The sequence below is a fragment of the Sprattus sprattus genome (assembly GCF_963457725.1).
Source record: "Sprattus sprattus genome assembly, chromosome: 14".
NCBI classification, from domain to species: Eukaryota; Metazoa; Chordata; class Actinopteri; order Clupeiformes; family Clupeidae; genus Sprattus; species Sprattus sprattus.
Genome location: NC_137912.1, coordinates 23,722,110 through 23,744,915, shown reverse-complemented (window position 1 = coordinate 23,744,915; position 22,806 = coordinate 23,722,110). Strand labels below are relative to the sequence as shown.

At 44.6% G+C, this 22,806-nt stretch overlaps 2 protein-coding genes across 2 annotated transcripts in view; both read left to right on the top strand.

Moving 5' to 3' along the window:
* Positions 1–2,061: 2,061 nt before the first annotated feature.
* spi2 (Spi-2 proto-oncogene) lies at positions 2,062–6,157 on the top strand (the record flags this gene model as incomplete). The annotated part of the gene is made up of 3 exons (XM_080851730.1): positions 2,062–2,169; positions 5,268–5,502; positions 5,817–6,157. 3 exons carry the CDS (start codon positions 2,062–2,064, stop codon positions 6,155–6,157), a joined length of 684 nt encoding a protein of 227 aa, XP_080707856.1.
* A 7,299-nt stretch (positions 6,158–13,456) lies between these two features.
* Positions 13,457–22,806, top strand: part of mybpc1 (myosin binding protein C1) — a 40,953-nt gene continuing 31,603 nt past the window's right edge. The window contains exons 1-2 of the mRNA XM_080851623.1: positions 13,457–13,637; positions 20,771–20,788. Of these exons, the coding sequence (XP_080707749.1) occupies positions 13,616–13,637; positions 20,771–20,788 (40 nt within the window). The 5' untranslated portion in view covers positions 13,457–13,615. The remainder of the gene's footprint in view (positions 13,638–20,770; positions 20,789–22,806) is intronic.

Sequence of the window (22,806 nt, the reverse complement as noted above, 5' to 3'; positions counted from 1 at the left end):
GACATAATGTGGCTAATGTCTACTTATCCAAAGAAATCTCCATGTGGCTAGTAAATAATACAATTTTGCCATGCTCAGTTCCCCACGATGTGTCTTTGTTAATTTTGACTGACTTCCATGTTAAGGAATATTACAAATATATGTTTTTTTGTATTGGGAAAATTATCCACTAATCCAAACCCCCCCCCCCCCCCCCCCCCCCCCAGGACGTAAGAAGCTACGTCTCTTCGAGTATCTTCACGAGGCCCTGCATGACACCAACATGGTGGACTCCATCCAGTGGACGGACCGTGGTTCCGGCACCTTCCACTTCGTGTCCAAGAACAAAGAGAAGCTGGCCGAGTGCTGGGGCCGGCGAAAGGGGAACCGCAAGACCATGACTTACCAGAAGATGGCGCGCGCTCTCCGCAACTACAGCCGCACTGGCGAGATCGCCAAGGTCCGCCGCAAGCTCACCTACCAGTTCAACCCTGTCATCCTGCAGCGGCTCAGTGCCAACCTAGTGCCCCCCGGGCATCCTGCCGGGCACATGGGCAGAGAAGTGCTGGGGCACCACCAACACCCTATGACTGCAGAAGTGGGGTACTACGTGCCCCCCGTGTCTGAGTGGCCAGTCTGGAGTGGACAGTACACCACCTATCAGGGAGAGTACGACCTCGCCACGGTCCTGACATCAGTAGACGGATCGAAGGTGTGAATTGCTACATTGTCCCCGTGACTATAGTGAGGTTCACAGAACTTCATTCATATCTTGACTTGGCTATTTGACTTTCATTACACAGTCCTATGGCAGTGGGACAAGACCATTGAACTGTATGTGTGTCTACGATGGCCATTTGATAATGCAGAACAAAGATGAAACTCTGTCAGCACATGTGTTTTGAAAAGTACACTGAGTTCATTGGAGCTCTTTTTAAATGGCAGGCTACGTTCTACTCATTCACTTCAGGTAATAGTGTGGCACAAGAGAAAGATAAGTATTGTCTCAGTATTTCAAGTTCAATGCCTTCAACAGGGCCTGTTTTACCCTGTGTTCCTGGTTAGTTTATATCATTATAATTATACTGTTCCTTATAAGCAAACAATGGTGGGAAAATGATCCGTGTGTGCTGAGGAACCGATGTGTTGTTCTTGTAGGTAGATGTGAATAAAGAGCTTGATTTTCTCAGAAAAGGTCTAAAAGCATAAACCAGCTATTGTTAATATCCCATAGCACTGTTGAATGCAGGATAATTATGAAAAGAAAACATGAACTTAACAAACAAAATGAACACGATGCACCTCAGGCATACATTTTCTACTTTAAAGTTTATCTGTGGTGAAGTTGTAGACTCTGGGATTTCTGGTGATAATAAATGAAGGTGACTATATGTCGTATATATTGACAAATAAATCATGGTTGATGGATATGACTTATGTTTTGTGAGTTTCTTCTGCATCATCCTGTTAGTTTGTTTTTGTTCAACTCTTTTGCTCAAATACAATTCCCCACGAGGTAGAGAAGTCAAACACATCACTCTCTCTCTCTCTCTCTCTCTCTCTCACACACACACACACACACACACACACACACACACACACACACACACACACACACACACACACACACACACACTCAAGATCTCAAGGATCCAGCAACACATTGCACTTAAACTATGTCAAACCCCCTGAACCCCCCAAACTTTTCCAGTATCCCCAAACCCTTTAAATCATCCCCACAAACTGCCACGTCAGACTGGTTTGAGGCCCTCATTGTGCTGATTGTCTGACAGGGGGCGAAACAGCTATGCAGGGGGGGCTGAGGGTTGGGGGTGTGGGTGCGGGGGCTGAGAAGGGGAGACCCTTCCAGGCTAGGCCGAGGGGAGAGAGCATTGTTCAGGGTCTGGCCACAGACTCTCTTATCTCAGGCAGCGGTGAGGATGTGGTTAGCCCTGGAGCTGGGAACGGACGGACAGTGAGCAGAGGGCGAGAGGGGTGAGGGTGTGCTGCCAGGGCAGACCGGGGGTTTGGTCGGAGGTAGGCTGGGGCGGCTGCAGGCGGGCGGGTAACAGAACATTGGGGATGAAGGACTGGAGGGTGGCAGGCGGATGTTATAAGGACCCGGCAGTGGCCAAGCTCGGCAGTGCTGAGAAGAGTAGGCCAGTGGAGCACCAGGCGTTCATCCGCAAGGTAAACAAGGCAACACATCTGTCACATGCAGCATACATTTACATGCATTATCATCAAGATACTTTGTATGGTTACAATGCCTGGCTTTCATCCGCAAGCTAAATGCAACACATTACTTACATGCAACATACATTTACATGCATTATCTTGCACAAGATTGATTTGTTTGGTTATAATGCGTGCTTGATTGCAATGTGTTTATTGTCTCTCTATTGCATTCATATTTTCATTATTTGGTGTTTATTTATAATAACCATAGACTCAAGGTTTTTGTGTTCACCAAATAGTTACGGAATTAGAAATAGCAAATTGATAAAATGGTCCTCTAGTATCAAACATAATATTGGACCATCGGTTGGATTTAGGATAAGGGATGAGCACTAAAAATATGAAAGTATTTGTCTTGTTCGTTTAAATTACTAATTTAAACAACATATTACTATTAAAGAATGTTGGCATTGCAATTGGTTCACACACTCTGCGTTTCTGGGACAACTTCTGTGTCATAATTTCAAAGATATTCTTAATGTTGAGGCTTAATGCCCTTACATCAACAATACGTTGCAGGCTTCACATATGAACAGTGTGGTCGGACCTTCTTAGAGGCATGACTTTTACCATTCACAAAGCGGAGGCCTATTTTTCTATGAAACATTCATGGAAACAAGCATATATGATCATGCAAAAAGCTAATTGATATAGGCCTCATTTCATGTGTATTATAGCCATTCGTTTCTTATTGTAACTAGTTGACCGTGCATTTGTAACAAGAAACATGATATTAACAGATCAAGCCAACATGTAGGTATTCAGTTTAAAACATGCCAACCTCATCTAGACCAACATATTGAAATAGATATTAAATTAGATCCTGTGGTTTGTGGCACAGCATATCTGGGGCTCAAACCAGCCATGTAGAGTGTTGTTCTGCATGGAAATTCATAAAGCTCTGTAACATATTGCATGACGATCACATATTTTCTTTAATACAGTATTTCTTACTGTGTTTGTCAGAATGTTCACTCAACATACTATCGTGTGAGATAGTATAGGCCAGGGTTTTGGATTCACGTATGGTTTCCCCCCTGCAGAGTGCATAGGAAAATACATATGTCATTTTGTTGGAGTGTCAGTGTGGTGTATGTCAGGCTGCTAACCAGCAACCCTTTCTGAAGCAGGCTGTTGACACAACTGTTTAAAGGAACTTGGTCCTCTGCAAACTACCATGGTAAGATTGTCCTTCCTCTATCATCTCACCTGTTTTAGATTCCATGCCTTCTTTCAGCCTCGATGCATATCAAAGCCAAATGTTCTGCACTCTGTGAATTGTAGACTGTTGTTCTGGGGTATAAGTTTGTGTTTATGTGTGTGTGCTTATGTGCCTGTGTGCCTGTGTGTGCGTGTGTGTGTGTGTGTCTGTGTGTGTGTGTGTGTGTGTGTGTGTATATATGTGTGTGTGTGTGTGTGTGTTTGTGTGTGTGTGTGTGTGTGTGTTTATGTGTGTGTGTGTGTGTGTGTGTGTGTGTGTGTGTGTGTGTGTGGGTGTGTGTGTGTGTGTGTGTGTGTGTGTGTGTGTGTGTGTGTTTGTGTGCGCACACGCTTGCATGTAATTGTCTGTGCATGCATATGTTCCTGTATATGTCCTGTAATGCACATGTGAATTAATGTGTGTGTGTGTGTGTGTGTGTGTGTGTGTGTGTGTGTGTGTGTGTGTGTATGTTTGTGTGTGTTTATGTGTTTCAAACTCTCTTCAGAATTCCTCATCGGCATGCATGACAGACCTTGAAGTAATTCTAGAGTTTCTAGATGAACATTACAGACAAGAAGCTATGGAAATAGTTAAAGGTAACACCTCATAGCCTCTTAAGCTATCAACATCACCTTATCCTTAGCTATGAAACTTATAGTACAAAACTTAACATAATTATGTAAATAAATGTATGAGACATAATTATCAAAACCCAAAATAACTGTTAGCACAACTACCTGTCACACTTTATAGTCCAATACTATATCGCCTTCACACTATCAATATATATCACATACATTCAATTATCCACCCTTAACCACAAATCCAGTCTCCACCCCCCGCAAATCATGATTACACATCAATCACTTGTCAGATAGCTCTGACCGTAACCATCCTTAACCGCTAATCCAGTCTACCTCGCTTCCTCATTCTTATGAGTGTCAACAGCATATGGGTAACACTGCATGAGGTTTCTTTAGTGGCACTTCACCTGAACCCATGAATTATGCAATGGCAACTGTGTGAGGGGAGGGCAATTTTGACTGCTGTGTTTCTTTCAACCTTTCTGCAGTTGGAGATCTTCCCCGTTCCTTGTTTGAGGAGGACCAAGACTTGGGGCAGGTGTACACACACAACCACATGGGGTCAGTTCCCCAGCCATCGCTTCCAATGGACACGCACGATCAGGTAAAATTCAAAGATTAATGGTTTGCAATGCATTGTCAATCCCCTCAAGAAAGGGCTGTAAAACCACCAGTACCCCCTCACTGTGCCAAAGCATTGTGCAAGCCCCTACTGGTGTACTGAATCATTTGTCTAGTAAGATGTCTAGACATGTTTGGCCTTTGTGCTGTTTTTACTAAGAGCATGCTGTGATTCATTTTGATTTATTCCTTTCTATTACTGATTTGTGGAAGGTCAGTTGCTCTGTCAATTTAACACGTTTTTCATTCAACCAAACAAGCCCATTTTTGAGTCTGTTTAATCAGGGGGAGACATAGACTGAAGAAATACTGTATGTCTAATTGTCTGCGCTTTAACCACCTTTCCCAGCCTCTATCTTTGGATTAGATTGAGACACCTCATGCAGATAATTCATAGCATGGCCATCACATTCATTTCTAACTGGAGTGAGTGGCGCTGGGATAGATAGAGGATTTGTAGTGATTTTCAGCTCCCGAACAAGTAGTGTACGACATCTAACCACACACACACACACAAAATAAATAAGTAGGTTATGATCTGGGGGGGGGGGGGGGGTTGGCTTATCTCCCCCCTCATAAATGTCCTGGAAAGGGAATTCCCGCTTCCAACCATCTCTAAATCAACCCACTGTCTGGCTCTGTAGTGTGCAGGGAATGGGGATTCACCCTTACTGCCTGCAGACTCCAGATCTTGCCCCTCCGTCCAGGAGACGTTGAAGCCCAGCGTGTCCCACAAGGCTTCACCCCCCCACGGTGTCAGTGCGGGGAAAGCCCTTCTGCCGCGCCCAGTCGGAGCGTGCCTGCCCTCGCTCCCTCACACCCCCACAGCTGGAAGTCTTGATGAGTCACCACAGGGCAACTGCACACCTGCACAGAGGGGTAAGTTCTCCTTTTTTAACCCTGCGGTTTTAAAGAGATTATCATGGCACACTAGCACTTATAGCCTTGGGGAACATTACCTGAAGGCCAACGAGCCCTGCCCGTAACTGTCAGATATTCTAGACCGCAGATGCTGTATCTACGCTTTACATCACTCTGCCTTTGGCACTCAATAGTAATTACCTCAGATCAGCTCTTTACATCAGTAAAACAACTTAGATCTTATCAAAAGGGGACAAAGTCATCGTTTGTTGACCAAATGATCACTTCCCAAATTGGTCTTTGAAAAAAGAAAATCTGTCTTTTTTTTCCAGGGAGGAAGCTGCGTCTTTTCCACTTCCTGTTTGAGATGCTGGAGAACCCTGGGATGGCCCACTGCGTCTCCTGGGTGCCCTCGGCGGCGTCCGCAGGGGTCTTCTGCTTCTCGTCGCAGAACAAAGAACACATCGCCAAGCTCTGGGGCCGCAGGAAGGGCAACCGGCGACCCATGACCTACCAGAAAATGTCCCGCGCCCTGCGGAATTACGCGCACTCGGGAGAGATTGTCAAAGTCAAGAGGAAGCTGACGTATCGCTTCAGCTGTGCCACACTCCACATCCTCCGTAGCCAGTGTGACAGCAGAGCATCATCAAGCGCTGCTACCATAGATCATTGATACCGTGCCCTTTATAGAGCAGTGAAGCGTCTTTCTGTAGGCCATTATGTGCTGATGGATTTCAGTGTCTCTAACAGTCTCAATTGGGCACATGACAATGATTCAGGAGTGCAGCTCGGGTTAAGTGAGAATTGTGTGATGGTAAAACTGCCTTGAAAACAAATGCAGTGTTTATGACTGTATGGTTAGCTTTGTATCTCACACACTAGTGGAAAGCCGATGGGGTAAATATGGAGACGTTTGTGTCTTGCAGCTTGATAATGTAGTCTGGCTCCATCCACCTACCCCTCCCAATTCAGTTGTCACTGGGATTATTATTCACCAAGTGAGACAAATTAAACGATGGGGCTTTCTTTAAATTTAAATGCTTTATTACTTCTCAAATTCTGAATTTAAAAAAGATAAAAACACCACCCGTGCCTCCCTGCCTTGCGCTGGAAAGTTGAGAAGACGCAACGCGTGGTGGAGAAAGGGCGCACACGCAAAGCGCGCCGTACCATAGGAATCAATGCATTTGCTCGCGTCCCGTTTTTAAAAAACGCGTATGTGTATTTGAACCCTATGGGTTCCTATGGGAACCCTATGATTGTAGCGTTTTTTAGGTGCGCTTAAAAGTTGAACTATTCTCAACTTTCCAGTGCAAGGCAGGGAAGCGCACCGCTCATCAATGTCACACTCGGCCCAGGCAGCCAATCAGATCAAGCAACAGGTGGGCTTAACTACTTTATCACTTATTTCCTGTTTTGATGCTGGAAGATGTGGTATGATTAAGCAATATAGCACGAGTGGGAGTGGGATTATCCCTTACCTACCCCACTCCCACGAGTATTGCTTTTATAAAACAATTCTACAGTCAACAAATTAAAATTTTAACACGAAAAATAGTTCCATTTTCAACGTCAGAATTTTGAATGAACGGTTTTCATCAATGCGCTTTCATCGCGGAGTGATTATTATTAGCTGTGAAAAGTCTGTTTTGGCCTCCGCACTCCACACCAAGGCGTTACTGAAGCGTCTGCGCCTAAAAAAAAACCCGTATGTGTATTCGAACCCTTAGGTCATTAGGCCTTTTTTTAAACAGGACGCGAGAAAATGCGTTGATTCCTATGGTACGGCCCGCTTTGCGTGTGCGCCTTTTCTCCACCACGCGTTGCGTCTTTGTAGCGTGTTTTAGGTGCGCTTAAAAGTTGAACTATTCTCAACTTTCCAGCGCAAGGCAGGGAGGCACAGGTGGTGTTCGGCCGTAGCCACCGAGGTTTCATTAGGCAACAACACACATTATCCCTTACCTACCCCACTCCCACGAGTGCTATATTGCTTTTATAAAACAATTCTACAGTCAACAAATTAACATTTCAACACAAAGTTATTGATTCAAAATGGTTTATTTCGCATTGTTTCTCCGCAACAACAAAAAGTTCCATTGTCAACGTCTTGGTTTGGAATTATAAGAATTTTGAATGCGTTTTCATCGCGGAGTGATTTATCATTAGCTGTGAAAAGTCTATACACCAGGCTGTTTTCTGCTGCACTTTGCCAAGGCGTTACTGAAGCGTCTGCGCCTGTAAAAAGACGCTAATGTGTATTCGAACCCTTTTAAGGCTTTTGCATGGTTATCCAACTCACCTCGTACGACTTCACGAGAGACACGACCTTTCTAATCAGATGATCGTACGACTCACCTTTACCTGCATGGTTCTACGAGGGGGTGTGGAGATTACCATCGGCTTATTATGAGGTTACAAGGCCATTACATCATCATCAACAACAACAACAACAGTAGAACTATAAAATAAGAAATTGTTTGTTTTCACCCCGGGTATTTCCGTTAATGATCAGAGGCTGTTGTTGTGAAATGAATTACTAACGACAATGACCAAGCTGGCGGTTATTTCCGAATATTTTCTATTATTATACCACACAAACAGTTCTGCTTTTTTACGTCTACAATTCAGGTTCTTTTACAATTTAATCATTTACACTGCATGCTCTGCTAGCTCAAACACAAAGAGGCTGTTCAAAAACCAAGAAATGTTTGTATTATTGCCATAATTAGACGATGTCTCCCTATGCTTTATATGCGGCGAGAGCCACGATAGAGCAAGGAAGAAGGGAAATGTCGGTTTTCCTCCTGCATCGCCGCTGGTGCCCCTGTTTTTTTTTTTTTCATTTTTACAAACTTGTCCCTGATCTTCCTCCAACTCCTATAATGCACTCCTGGACCTCCAGCCCCAGGTTCCCAGCGATCTCTCAGCGATTTTTTAAAAACGGCGGTGCTGTCATATAGGGAACGAAACAGGAAACGTGATTTTAACCAGGGGTGTCGGACAGCTCGGATCGGATAGTTGAGAAAATTCGAGCGGTGCTCCAGAGGCCATCCGAGACCCTCGGAAGGCTGTCCGAGGTGCTCAAAGGTGTGGTCCCACTTCACTTTTAGGGCGTGCCTCGTGAGATCGGAGAGCACGGTCGGATAAGCATGCGGACCGCTTTAATGTGTCATTTTGAAGAACAGCGGTGGGTTTTTAAGGGTTTCATCAATACCAAGCAAGGGACATCAATAGGAATTGTGACCCGTGCAAAAGTTTGGACACTACTACGACAGCATAGTAACGCTCCTTTGGCCAGTATCACAGCTTGCAAATCATTTTTGTAGACAGCCAGGACTAGGAGACTCTTTATTCTGAGTAACATTCTAAGTTATAGTTCTAAGTTCTGAGATACATTTAGGGTGTTTTGCATATGCATCATGTTTAGGATTTGTATGCAGATTTTCAATCATGCTCAAGTCTGGGGAATGTAGGACATTCATGTGCATTCCTTGAAGTACTTCATGCTGTATTTTGAGGTAAGCTTTGAATCATTGCCCTGTTGTAGAGACGAACATCTTGTAGGCTTCAGTTTATTAACTGACTGCATGATATTTGCTTTCTAAATTTGGAATCCATTCTTCCCTTCAGTCATGCGATGTTTCCTGTGCCACTGGCTGCTAGAAAACCCCCAAACAAAATAGCTCCACCCAAGTGCTTAACCTTGTTTCTCCCAAAACACATTTGCTGATAGTGGCCAAATTATACAATATACCTTTGTCTGCTCATGGGGCTTATTTCCAAAATGACCTTGCGTTATTTAGATGTTACTAAGCATTCTACAGATATTAAACATTTCTAATTAGGTCGTTGGTAAAGTTGCACTCCCATGTCCCCTATAGGTAGAGGCTGCTTGTGCAAACAGCACCTCACAGTGGACTGGCGCACCATTACACCGCTGAGATAAATCTTCCAGCTGGTCTTTTTGAGTCACAGGAGAGGTTTGGTTGGCCTTTTTTATTTGAAGTTTTTTGGAAAATGATCTTGGTCCTCGAGATCTCATCTTGGCTTCCACAGTCACCGTTAACAACCATTACTCAGTCAGTCAGTGAAAATGGCCCCTGTCAGCCACTGAGACGAGCCTTGGATTGGTCAATGTGGCCACAACATTTGAGGGGTCAGAATTCATCAACTTCTGGAACTGTCAATAGCTGACCATTCCGAATGACAACGCCTGACCTGCTGCACAAGTCCTATCGAGTTGAATCGGCTAAATAATAACTTAAGTACATGCCATAATCACTGTAAATAAATATTCTTTTCTATTTCTAATGTAACAGTGCAGAAACATTTGAAGAAATCCACATTTTTAAATGTTCCTTTGCTGCAAGGGTTGTATTTACTGCTTTTCACTTCAGAAATCAACAAAATACAGATTTTGCTCAGTGGTGCCCAGATAATGAGACAGGACGTGTGCCTCCGTTCAGTCTGCTATGTAACAGTTTTGCATCTGAGTTTTTGTGCGATATCCGAGTGCTCCGATACTGCCATCACCTGCTGAAATACCAGTTTGCAGTCAATAATCCACATTGTCAAAAATAATCTTGCTGCCTGGTTTCAAGATGTTTGTGCTTGTTTACATTTTGATATGAAAAGATTCCTCTTCTAAAGAGAAACAAATTGTTGCTTAAAATTACAATAAAGGGCCCTGATTTTTGCTGTCATTCTTTAATTTCACAGCTTCATCAATTTGGTGTTTTAAATTAAATAACAATAGGCTATAAATTCACACTTCACAATACACTATTAATGCTGTGATTTATGATGCATCATATGTTTTACAGAGAGAAGGCAATACAAGTGAATGCAGGAAAACCATTGACGTCATGTGTAGATACAGTATACTGTATTTCTATCATATGCCTTTTCAGAGAATACATTCTATTACAATTCTTCAACTCATTGAGATCACCCCAGCAACCATATTCATGATATTCAAATGTTTAGTTTTTTCCCCATCAAAATAATTTAAGTTAAATTCTGAAAAGAGATAATACACAAAACTACATGAACATGCAGGCCCTTTCAACTGACCCTCTGGCTATGCCTAGCACCCCGCTATGATAGCGCTAACTTTAATCAGACACCTTAAGTATGTTTTAGCTTTGTGGTCCAAAATAAGGGGAGGAGGGTAGTTCCTATTTATGCCAGCATTGTCCATAGTTTCCAACACAGGTCATTCAGACTGAAATGGACCCATGCTCCCGAGAGGAGAATACCGCCGATGGCCTGTGACCAGTGTTTGAGTGTGTGTGTGTGTGTGAGGGTGTACTATATAGCCTACTATATTTGCCACCCGAAGGGGTCCCTCTGAGTCTATCGTGTGTGTGTGTGTGTGTGTGTGTGTGTGTGTGTGTGTGCAGCACCATCTCAATCCCTCTGCTGCTGAGGGTGACCTCATGCTGAAGACCCTCGTGTGATTGATCATGTGATGTGAACCCCAGCCCAGAACCCCTCAACCAAATAGGTTAATGTTTACTCTGGAGCAAGCTCACATGATGCTACCTTAAACCATCACTGCCACTGTAGCTCAAACCAGAGTTATATATGGGGCAGGATATATCTGTGTGTGTGTGTGTGTGTGTGTGTGTGTGTGTGTGCGTGTGCGTGTGCGTGTGGGTGTGCGTGTGTTTATGTGTGTGTTTATGTGTCAGTGTTTATTTGTGCATATTTCGCATGTGCAAATGGGTGCCATCAGTAATTAAATACCGATCCTTATCGAAAATGAATCGCAGTGAACTTGAACTTTACTTTACAGTTTAAAAAGTGAATTGCTAATCTCTTTCTAAATAAACTTTAGGGAAATGCGGTCAGTGATGGCTCAGCGATGATACTGACTAATGAGCAGCTGCCTCAGATTAGATGACCCCCACAAATCTGCTCTGGCCTTTTCCCCAAGTGTCCAATAACAGAGTTACTGTGCACTAATCTGGGGTTTACACGACCTGTTTACCAAATAAAGGGATAATATTTGAAAGTATTTTTTAATGTTTTTTATTGTAAGTGTCTCAACACACAGAAGGAGAGTGAACTGGACATCAGTGATGATGCTTCATATTTATTTTAAGATGATGCGAGGTGTTTCACATTAATAAGGTCTCTGGTGGGTCAGACATTTTATCACACATGCACTGACCTATAGGCCTACTCTTCCTAACATTCTTCCACAAACACACACACGCACACACACACACAGACACATACACACACACACACACACGCACACACACGCACGCACGCACACGCACACGCACACGCACACGCACACGCACACGCACACGCACACGCACACGCACACGCACACGCACACGCACACGCACGCACGCACGCACGCACACACACACACACTACCCATCTACAGCAATAAACTTTTCTGGTCCAGCAGCCAACATGACAAAAGCCTAATTAACTCCTCAGCGAAGATGGCAAGCTCCACTGAAACCTCTTTCCATGATCGCTTTGCCAAATGCCAAGGTTTGTGGCCTACCTCTAAGTATAGGTGATATAGGCCACCTCACAGGCATTCTGCTCGGCATCTACTGGCAAGAGCTTTGGTTCCATCATGTCAGTCGTGCATAAGTTCCATCATGGTCAGCTGCCACGCCTGCTGGATTACAGTAGGTAAACAGGCCTGTGACTTTTGGCAGTAAGGTCACCAATAATGTGGATCGCTTCCTTGACTGTTTTTGTTGGGGGGGGGGGGGGGGGGGGGAGGGGGGGCTACAATAATAGGCCACACTGACGCCACAGGATCTACCCAGTGTGGCCTTTTTGGTGATTACATCATACATTACTTGTCTGTTTGACTTACAACAGGCCTACACATGTGATTACTGCTGTAAGCTTTTAGATGATAAGAAAGATGATGCTATGTGAGTATAGACCTTGAAATCCCTTCACAGAATTCCAGGTCAGTATGAGGTTTGCGCTAATAATGTGAGATGCTTAGTTGGTTCAGTAAAGTGGACACCACAGGCGCAAGAGGGATTTGCAGAAGGGACCACAGAGGATTGTGGGAAAATGAAGTCCTCTAGTCCTGTTTTGCCTGGCTTTGGCGCCGGCGGCCCATCGGTGCCTCGTCAGTCAAACCCACTGCGACGCAAACACTCGGCTGCAGAATATCCCCCGGAGCCCACCTCTAAGCCTGGGAATGGAACAGAGAAGAGCAGAGAAAGAATGAGAGAGAGGAGGGGGAGGATAGAGGGTAAAAGAGTAAAAGGGAGAGCGAGAGAGAAAGTGAGAGAGAGACAGAGAACAGACAAGGAGAAAAGAGTTGGAGAGGGAGTGACATGGTGAGAGAGAGAAAGAAAGAGGGGGAGAAAGAGAGAGAAAGAAAGAGAGAGAGAGAGAGAGAAAGAAAAAAAGAGAGAGAGAGAGAAAGAGATAGCAGTCAGAGGATGCCACCCTTAAGCTCTTGAGTCGCATGCATGTGACAGTCATCCGTGAGGTATGCGTGAGACAGGGAGAGAAGTGGTGAGAGGGTCACCCATTAGCCTTGGCACAGAGAAAAGGATGAAATGACAGAGAGAGAGAAAGGGTCAGAGACAGAGAGATGAAAGAGAGAGAGAGAGTGTGAGTGAGAGATGACCCCCTCAACACACGCACACGCACACACACACACACACACACACAAACACTCACACAGACAAGAGAAAAAGAGAGAGAGAGAGAGAGAGAGAGTGAGAGATCCTGGTATGGGGGGTTAGAATGATGGAGCTCCCCTCTCCCTCACATTCCTCGGGGTGTGGCCTGAGACCCCACTATAAAAGCCCTAGGGTGTTTATTTGCCCCCCAGCTTTGTCCCTGCCGTACCTCCGTCCCCCGTGACCGAGGGACCTGTCGACGCATCACACACACTCTACGCCTTTTCTTCACCTTCATCATCACCATCGTCCTCCTCTTCAACATCCTGTTTTTATTCCTCCAACGCCAGTCTGTGTTTCTGGCTCCTGAGAACAAGCTTCTGAGAAGGTCCTTGATTGCACCTCTCACACACATTCTCCCTTTGCTGGTCTGGGGGTGGCCACACACACACACACACACACACACACGCACACACACACACACACACACCTCCGGGACTCGTGTCAAGATGCCCGAGCCCACCAAGAAAGGTAGGACAGCTCTCATGTTCATTTGAGTGTGTTTTGGGCAGCGACAATTCTCGTCGAGTGTTTGTGGAGATTGTGTGTGTGCTGTTGTAAATGCATCGAACACTGTAGGGAAACAGGTGGCCCAAAACCTGTTTTTTTTTACTGCATTTTGTCACGGGACGCAGAGTGAGAATGTGGCCAATGACAATGAGAGTGACATGATTTAATAGTGATGACAAGGACAGAACCTATGTGGGATTTCAAAGAGGTTCTTAGGTCGCATATCTTTCATCTTGAAAGTGAGCTTTGATTTTGGTGCCATTGGAGACAAAGGACATACATTTCTCAGTTGTTCATAAAGCGCATGAGTGGGTTGATCCTCCTATAATCTGCACTGTGTTAGCTCCAGCTATGCTGCAGAACTGTAGTTATGTAACGGCTGGTTTAGTCCTCTCTCTTTCTCTTTCTTTCTCTTTCGGTCTTTCTCTTTTTTTTCACTTGGTCTCGTATGCTCTTCCCTGAGTGAAATCTAGAATGTGACTTTGATGTTGGTACTGTATTACCTCTGGTATTTACTCGCTCATGACTAAAGAGAGAGACAGAGAACAAGAGGGGGGAGGGGGGGGGGGAGAGGGAAAACTACAAAGGAGACATTTATAAAAAGATGCTTTTGTTTTTCATCTGTTGTCATGACAGAATGACAGACACCATAAACAGGAACTGTAGTTAAGGCAATGGGGAGGCAAGTGGAGGTGGAGGTATGATGAATGATGATGATGATGATGATGACGATGATGATGGGTGAAGAATGATGGGATACATGATGATTGATAGCTGCCAAGGGTGACTACAGGTGGCAGCCTTACAGCCACAGTCTGTATTTCAGAGTGTGTTTGTGTGAGTGTGTGTGAGTGAGTAAGAGACAGAGAGCGAGAGAGGAAGAGAGAAGATGAGAGAGAGAGTAGATTTAGAGTGAAAGCTAGTGTTTGTGTAAGAGAAAGAGACAGAGAGCGAGAGAGGAAGAGAGAAGATGAGAGAGAGAGTAGATTTAGAGTGAAAGCTAGTGTTTGTGTAAGAGAAAGAGACAGAGAGACACTGAGAGTAGTCGCGTGAGTGTGTGTGTGTGTGTGTGTGTGTGTGTGTGTGTGTGTGTGTGTGTGTGTGTGTGTGTGTGTGTGTGTGTGTGTGTATGTGTGTGCGTGTGTGTAACAGTGCTCTGGGTCAGGTGGGGGTGAAGTCATCCCTGCTGGATGAAACAATAAGGGGATTAAGAGAAGGTGGGAATGTGAAGTGTGTGACGTCCCGGTATGTTAGAAGTGTGTGTGGATGCCAGCTGACTGATTGATATGTAAAGGGTGATTGAGAAGACACTGAAGATGCTTTGAGCTACTGCTATATGATGGAAGGGCTGCACTGTAGGGTGTTAAGTCATGTTGATGTGACAGGGCAATGTGAGAGGCAGCATGTGCCCCACACACACACACTCCACACACACACACACACACACACACACACACACACACACACACACACACACACACACACACACACACACACACACACACACACACACACACACACACACCACACACACACACACACACGCACACACACACACACACACACACACACACACACACGCACACACTAACACACACACACACACACACGCACACACACACACACACACACACACACACACACACACACACACACACACTCACACACACACACACACACTCACAACCACACATGCATAATGTAGGCAAACATTTTTGCCCAGTGACATACCAACACAATAATAATAATAATCCATTACGGTGATAATCCAGCGCCTCATATGACAGGTTCAGTACCCTTCCCCAAAGTCAGTGTCATTTTTCTTCTGGGTTCTTGGGTCCAGACACAGTTCAGGCTTAGGACCTCCAGAAGAACAGTAGAGTCTGGGGAAGATCCAGACACTTAATGGGTCCAAGCTGGGCCTGAACCCACTGCTGTCTATGTATTCTAAAGCATCCACCCCTCCCAGCCCTTTATAAAGTGGTCACACATGTCCTCATATCTCACTAGATGAGCCTGTGTATTCCATCTCTCTTGTGTCTGTCTCTCTCTCTCTTTTTGTCTCTCTCTCTCTCTCTCTCTTTCACTATGTGCAAGCACAGTGGAGATTACTGAGTGGAATGGAAGGACTGTGAGTTTGGCTCTGCAACTCCAGTATAAATACGATGCTATGACAAACCACAAACTCCAGTATAAATATGGTGTGTTGCCAAACCACCAACTCCAGTATAAATATGGTGCTATGACAAACCACTAACTCCAGTATAAATATGGTGCGCTGCCAAACCACCAACTCCAGTATAAATATGGTGCTATGCTAACCACCAACTCCAGTATAAATATTGTGCGCTGACAATCTATGCAACATCCCCAGTGTCCAAGTCCCGAGTCCTGAGTCTGCGTCTGAGACGGCGTCTGCGGTGCTGTTCTAAACTGTGATGGATGTGAGCGATACGTATTCTTAACTCCATTTACGAAGTTCACGGGAAAATTCTTTCTTAGCTGGGATTCGTTCTTAGCCAAGAACAGGATTTAAGAACGCAGAAACGCAGTTGTACTGTAGATTGGAGTGCGCCCATGTTCTTAAGGGCTGAATTTGTGATAAATCGTTGGTGATTGGTGCTATGACAAACCACCAACTCCAGTTTAAATATGGTGCGCTGACAATCTATGCAACACCCCCAGAGTCCAAGTCCCGAGTCCTGAGTCTGCATCTGAGACGGCGTCTGCCGTGTGAGAGCAATTCTACAGACATCCTCGGATTTAAATCATTATAATAATATTATATACGAGAGTATTTACATCATTAACAATCACGTTTCACATTTATAGTCATGATTCTACGAGGCATTGTGATGTCCTAAAATAAATAAAAGCACTACACGAACACTGCAAATGGCAGTGAATAAATGAATAATTACTAAACTCAATCGCGTGGATATAGCCGTAGTGGAATAGATTCTAGAATAGAATCACATCTAAATTCTGCAACAGTACCTCCACCTCTGCACCGGTGAAGTTAGGTCTGCATGTACTGGCCGGTGCACCAGCGGTTTTCGCTTTCCGCTTTGACATGATTTTGATCAGTCTTAAGTTGCTTTCACCCCACTGAGACTGAGCTGAACAGACACTGAACAATAACAAAACAACTAAATAACAACAAAACAAAAAAACATAAACAAACATAGAAACACATAAATAAACAATCAAAAAGCTCTGCCGTGACACCAATCCCGTGTCGGTGTGTCTATAAGGCTGGACCATATGAATATTAGACACTTGCGTGCAGGCACACACACCCACACACGCACGCACGCACAAACACTTAATCAAGAATAATCCTCACATTGAAAGACCAATAGGGTTGAACCATAATATTTTATACACACAAACATAGCAAGACACACACAAGCATGCATTTACACACAACCACACACAAACACACAAACAGACACACACACATACGCACACAACCACACACAATGAAGGCATGCTCCTAAGATGCAAACATCCCTACAAATAGCCTCAGTAGGGCTGACAGATGGAGAGGCTGTGTGTGTGTGTGTGTGTGTGTGTGTGTGTGTGTGTGTGTGTGTGTGTGTGTGTGTGTGTGTGTGTGTGTGTGTGTGTGTGTGTGTGTGTGTGTGTGTGTGTTTGGTTGAAAAAGTATTGTTCTCAGAAATGTGGATGGCCAGCTGGGGCAGGGCGCCTAAGGGAAGGATGAGAGATGCATTGAGACCAGGACTCCAGGGACGGGGATTCCAGTCCCCGGGAATAGTTCAGAATGAGCAGACTTTTAATCCCCCCTTCTCTTCTCCACGTCTGTCTGTCTCTCCATCTGTCTCTCTCTGTCAGTCTGTCTCTCTTTCTGTCTGTCTCTCCGTCTCTCTCTCTCTCTCTTTTCTGTAAGTCTGTCCCTTCATCTGTCTTTCTCTCTGTTTGTTTCTCCTTCTGTCTTTCTCTCTGTCTCTCCATTTTCCTGTCTGTTCTCTGTTAACTGTTTATCTCTCTCCCTCATGTTTGATTTCGTGTCTTAAACAAATCTTCATCATAATATATATTTTTTGGCTTATCTCCTAATCCTATCCTGTGTGACGTCTCTCCTGTTTTGGTATTATTTCTCTCATTCTTTCTCATTCCAGAAGATCTGTTTTCATGTCTCTACACGGCTCTGTTTCTCTTTTTACATCTCTCTCCCGCCCCCCCCTCTCTCTCCCTCTCTCTCTCTCTCTCTCTTTCTCTCTTTCTTATTCTCTTTCTTTTTCTCTCTCTCTCTCTATTTCACATGATCTAAAAATCAGTATCCATTAATGATCTTAACCGGTCTGAATGAGAACACAAGCGTGTGAAAGAAACAAAGACACACATGCACATGTCAGTCGTGTATAAGCACAACAGCAGAACCTAAATAAATGAAGTCATAGGGTTAGATGTCTGAGTGTCCCACAACTCTTTGACATGCGAGACTTTTCTTGAATGAAGAGGGAAAAGCCCTGTGTCTTCACCTCCATGGATAGACGACCACAACACTCCAACACCATCACTCTCTCTCTCTCTCTGTCATATCTAGTCTCTCTTTCCATCTGTCTAACTCATGCTTGCTTTCTCTCTCTCTCTCTCTCTCCGCACGTGCCAATGCCACTCCTGACATCTCCTCAGTCCATAAATCAGGCCTTATATAAACAACAGACTCCAGGATTGCCCTCGTTAACAATTCCTCAATAGCGTACTTGCTGTCATGAACTCACCCTCGTCAGTGTGGCTGCAACAACACAGCTTTGATTTACACCAGGGAAGTGCAACTACAGCGTTAACAATATACCAACTATAAATAATATTTTTCATTTGTGTGTATTTATTGAAATGTACAAAAATGCACTAAAATCAAATTCATAATCGAATTTGCTATTAGAAAATTATGTTTTTGTTGATGTCTCTATAGAACATTGCCAGAATTTGTGGCCAGGGTTAAGCATTGCATCTGCTTTCATATGCACTAACATATTGAATGGACATGCATGAATGTATGCAAACATACACCTAAAGCAGGTTCAAGAACCACAAGGAATGCAAGTTTTAGTCCAGAGCCACAATTTATGATGGTTTCATTAAATATCTAAAAGTGGATTTCAATCGCATTCAAGTGTTGCACTCGTCTAATAATGATAGCGATTTTTTCATCTGTGCGTGTTCGGCAGACCGTATAAGTGTGTTCTGTGAAACACAAAGTGTTTTGCATTAAAGAGGTCTATATTAAGCATCTGAGGCGATGACAGCTCTTTGGCTTTGAGTTGTTGGGGTGGGGCAGGGGTAGAGGGGTCATAAGCCTGTCTGTCTGCACTTCAGTGCCAGTGACAGCTGAACATACCTGCAGCCTGGGCAGCTGGGTAGCTGGGGCAGGGGGTAAAACAATATGCTTCTCAGCCCTGAGGAGGAAACAGAGAGAGAGAGAGAGAGAGAGAGAGAGAGCGAGAGAGAGAATGAAAGAGTGAGAGAGAGGGTAAGTGAGAGAAAGGCAGAGAAAGAAAGAGCAGTTATTTCTTGAAAAATATTTGGGTGGAGGTATAGGGATTTGAAAAGTAGATGCTGAGGCTGTGTAGAAAAAAAGCATGTGAGAGGGAGAGAAGGGAAAGGATGGGAGGATAGAGAGAGAGAGAGGAATTAGACGTGAGTCTCCATCCCTTCAGATGATACAGAGAGGAGAGGAGAGGAGAGGAGAGGAAAGGAGAGAGGAGAGGAGAGGAGAGAGTAGAGCAGAGCAGAGGTGAGTGGAGGAGAGGAGTGGAGAGGAGAGGAGAGAAGAGGAGTGGAGAGGAGAGGAAAGAAGAGGAGAGAGGAGTAGTAGAGAGGAGAGGAGAGAAGAGAAGGGGAAAGATGACACGAGTGTGACACTGCCTCCCATTGCCAGCCGGCTTTACTCTTAGAGCCCTCGGCCGTGTCCAAAACCCAGTAGGCCCACAGGGCGGTTAACAAAAGCCCTGCACCACCTGCCCCACCCCAGGCTGGCATGCCTACAGTATTCACAGGCGGAGGTGCCAGGGCTCTTCAGAGAGGGGGCACACAGATTGTGGAAACTGACTGGCATGCGAAAGCCCACCACGCCAAAGGTGACATCATGGGATGTGCCAGGTCTTTGGTCATTTCTTCCACAGTTCCGGTGATGACCACCAGAGGGCAGTCTCATCAACGTGCGAATGTATGGGTGTGTGGGCTCTAAATACATGCTGTGTATAAATAAGGTAGCATTAGCTGTTGGAGCGATGAAGTAGGTATGACTGAAAGTATGACCAACTGATGAATCTTATAAGCTTTGGATGAATGATGGGCTTGCATACATACCATATTGTTCCATGCCCCTTAAAAGTCATGGTGGAAATGTTAAACAAGGTTACACACACAGTCAAACACACACACGCACACACTCACACACGCGCACACACACACACACACACACACACACACACACACACACACACACACACACACACACACTCCCTCCCTCTTTTTCTCTCCATCATACACAAAGAAAGTCTGGGAGGACTTTAATCCACAGGTGGACGTTTCTTGCCTCTAATACCCCGTCACTTTCCATTTAAACCCAAGCTGTATATCTAGCTTCTCCGTGGATCTCCACACCCATTGATCCACGCAGGCCCTGTCTTAGAGTACTTCAGAGGGGGGTTAACTTGGTCTTAAATCAGCTCAGAAAGGAGATTTTATCAGCCTGCCAGCCAACAGTCCAAGAAAGCGCTGCTTATGTCTGGGGGAGTGTCAAGACTCGGTGAATGTAAGTGGGAATGGGCTTAAATACCTACAGGAGTCAGATGTTGGAAACTTCAGAGTTTATTAAAAACCACAAGTTTTCTGAGGATTGCACTGCTTTACTTTACTGTACTACTATCACTATCAGTAGGTCCCAGCTTTACAGTTTCAGACATATATAGTCATAACGATTAGAGGTCATTGCATTTGAGATATCTTGAGTTCGAGTTATCTTGAGTTTGAGTTATCTTTAGTTTAAGCTATCTTGAGTTTGAGCTATCTTGGCAGTAAAATACTTCTTTTTTTTTTGCTTTCTCTTTCTCTCTTTGTAGATGACGGCCAACCTGGAGGTGAGTCATTTGACTGGTTTGTCTTCAGATCCTTTCAGCATATACAAAAAGTCCAAAAGCATAACAGCAGAAGATGAAAGGAGAAGAGAGGTGAGGCAAAGAGAGGAATAAAGTACAGAGGACATGAAAGGAGAGGAGAGTAGAGAAGAGAAGAGAAGAGAAAAGAAGAGGACATGAGAGGTGAGGAGAGGACAGGAGGGATGAAGAGAAAAGAAGAAGAGAGAAGAGAGGAGAGGAGAGGAGAGGAGAGGAGAGGAGAGGGGAGGGGAGGAGAGGAGAAGAGAGGCAATGCGAGGCGAGGACAGTAGAGTCAAGGCACTGGGTTTATTCCCAGCAGCCTCTCAGACACCTGAGACCTATATTTAACAAGCTAAAGCCACCAGTCACTTGTTGGGCCAAGTGGCAATGTTCTCACATGCTCGACGGCACAGTCGGCGATGACCCTCCATGGCCATGCCACAGAAACCTTAGAACGGGAGGGAGAGCACTTAGAGGCGCGGAGGTGGGTATCACATTAAGGAAGAGGTGTAAACAAACTAGTCAGCCGGCCTTGGGCTGGACTGCAGTGATTTTAACAAGCAAAGTTGTCAACCGGAGTAATTACGGGGTACGCCGCCACTCGCCCGACACGTGATGTGACATGGCCCCGTGTAAATGTGTAAACACGGTCGCTGAGGCCATCGCCGCGTGAACTTGTAAACCCAATTTGAGAGCCATGGCGATGGCCTTGCTTGATTCGGAGGGGTCGCCGTGACGGTGGAACAGTCAGATCTTAGCACCGCAGGGACTGACTGGCGGAGTGATCTGGTAATGTTGATACAGCTGACAATTACTGTCACACTGAACGCCCTCACTTCTCCGCCCTCCACCCCCAGCCCAGGCTCTATTCCTCTTGGAAAGCACATGTGATCGCGATCACTAGAGTCTCTTTGGATCTCAGCCCAGGCACAGAGGTTGACCTTGAAGCTTCATTTCCACAGGCTTCTCCTGGGAGGGCCTGGGGGGTATTTAGAAAACAAAGAAAAGTAAACACAGAAAAGCAGAGAGGGTCAGAGAGAGAGAGAGAAGTCTAAAAGAAGGAGTTAACATGGGGGTTAAATGTGATAGCGGACAAAAAACATAAGAAGTTGACTTGAAACAAGTCAACCAGTGCTTTATGACATTCCATTGAACATGAGAGGAAAAGCAATGTGAACTGTTTTAAACCTTGTCACCAAACATCAAACAAACAACAAATAAATGAACAGTTTAAAATACCAGTCTCAAGTTCAACCACGCCGGGAAGCTCTGTAGACACCACAGACCGACCACAGTAAGTCAAGACCACAAATCTACAGGGTTGGGAAGGTTACATTTGAAAGGTAATAGGTTACAGATGACTAGTTACCCCGTTCAAAATGTAATAAGTAATGTAACAATTTTCTTCAAAGTAATGTAACTTATTACATTTGATTACTTTTTGATTGGCAGAAGAGTCAGTTTGAACTTAAACAAGAGAGCATACTGCCAAATGATTGGAGCCTGTCTAGATGGCGAAAAGATGCAAAGCAACAGAATGAATGTTTCATTCTACTTAGAAGCTTAGAAGCTTTTTGCCGAAAAGAATATATTCAGATGTAACTGTGTTTATAATCACCAACATTTTGATCAGTGACTGTAATGTAATTACATCTCTTTTTACAGATCACAATTATATTTATTTTGTAATTTAATTACATTTTAATACATGTAACTAGTTACTCTCCAACCCTGCATATCTAACACCTCAGTGGGTGCGAAATGACTTCTTATCAACGTACCCACTGTCCTTTGGTCCAAATCCCTTCCAGTCTGGTCACTGAGTTCGGAGCTAGACATTTATTATGTCTGGGTTCTAAAGCACATGTTCTGTCTTCCCCCGCACTTCCCTGGAGAGAAGGGGTTTTACAAGGTCCTCACTAGAACAGCTATCAGTGTATGTGTGTGTGTGGGGGTGAGAGAGTGTGTGTTTCAATATGGAAGGCAGTAAGGGTGTGGGT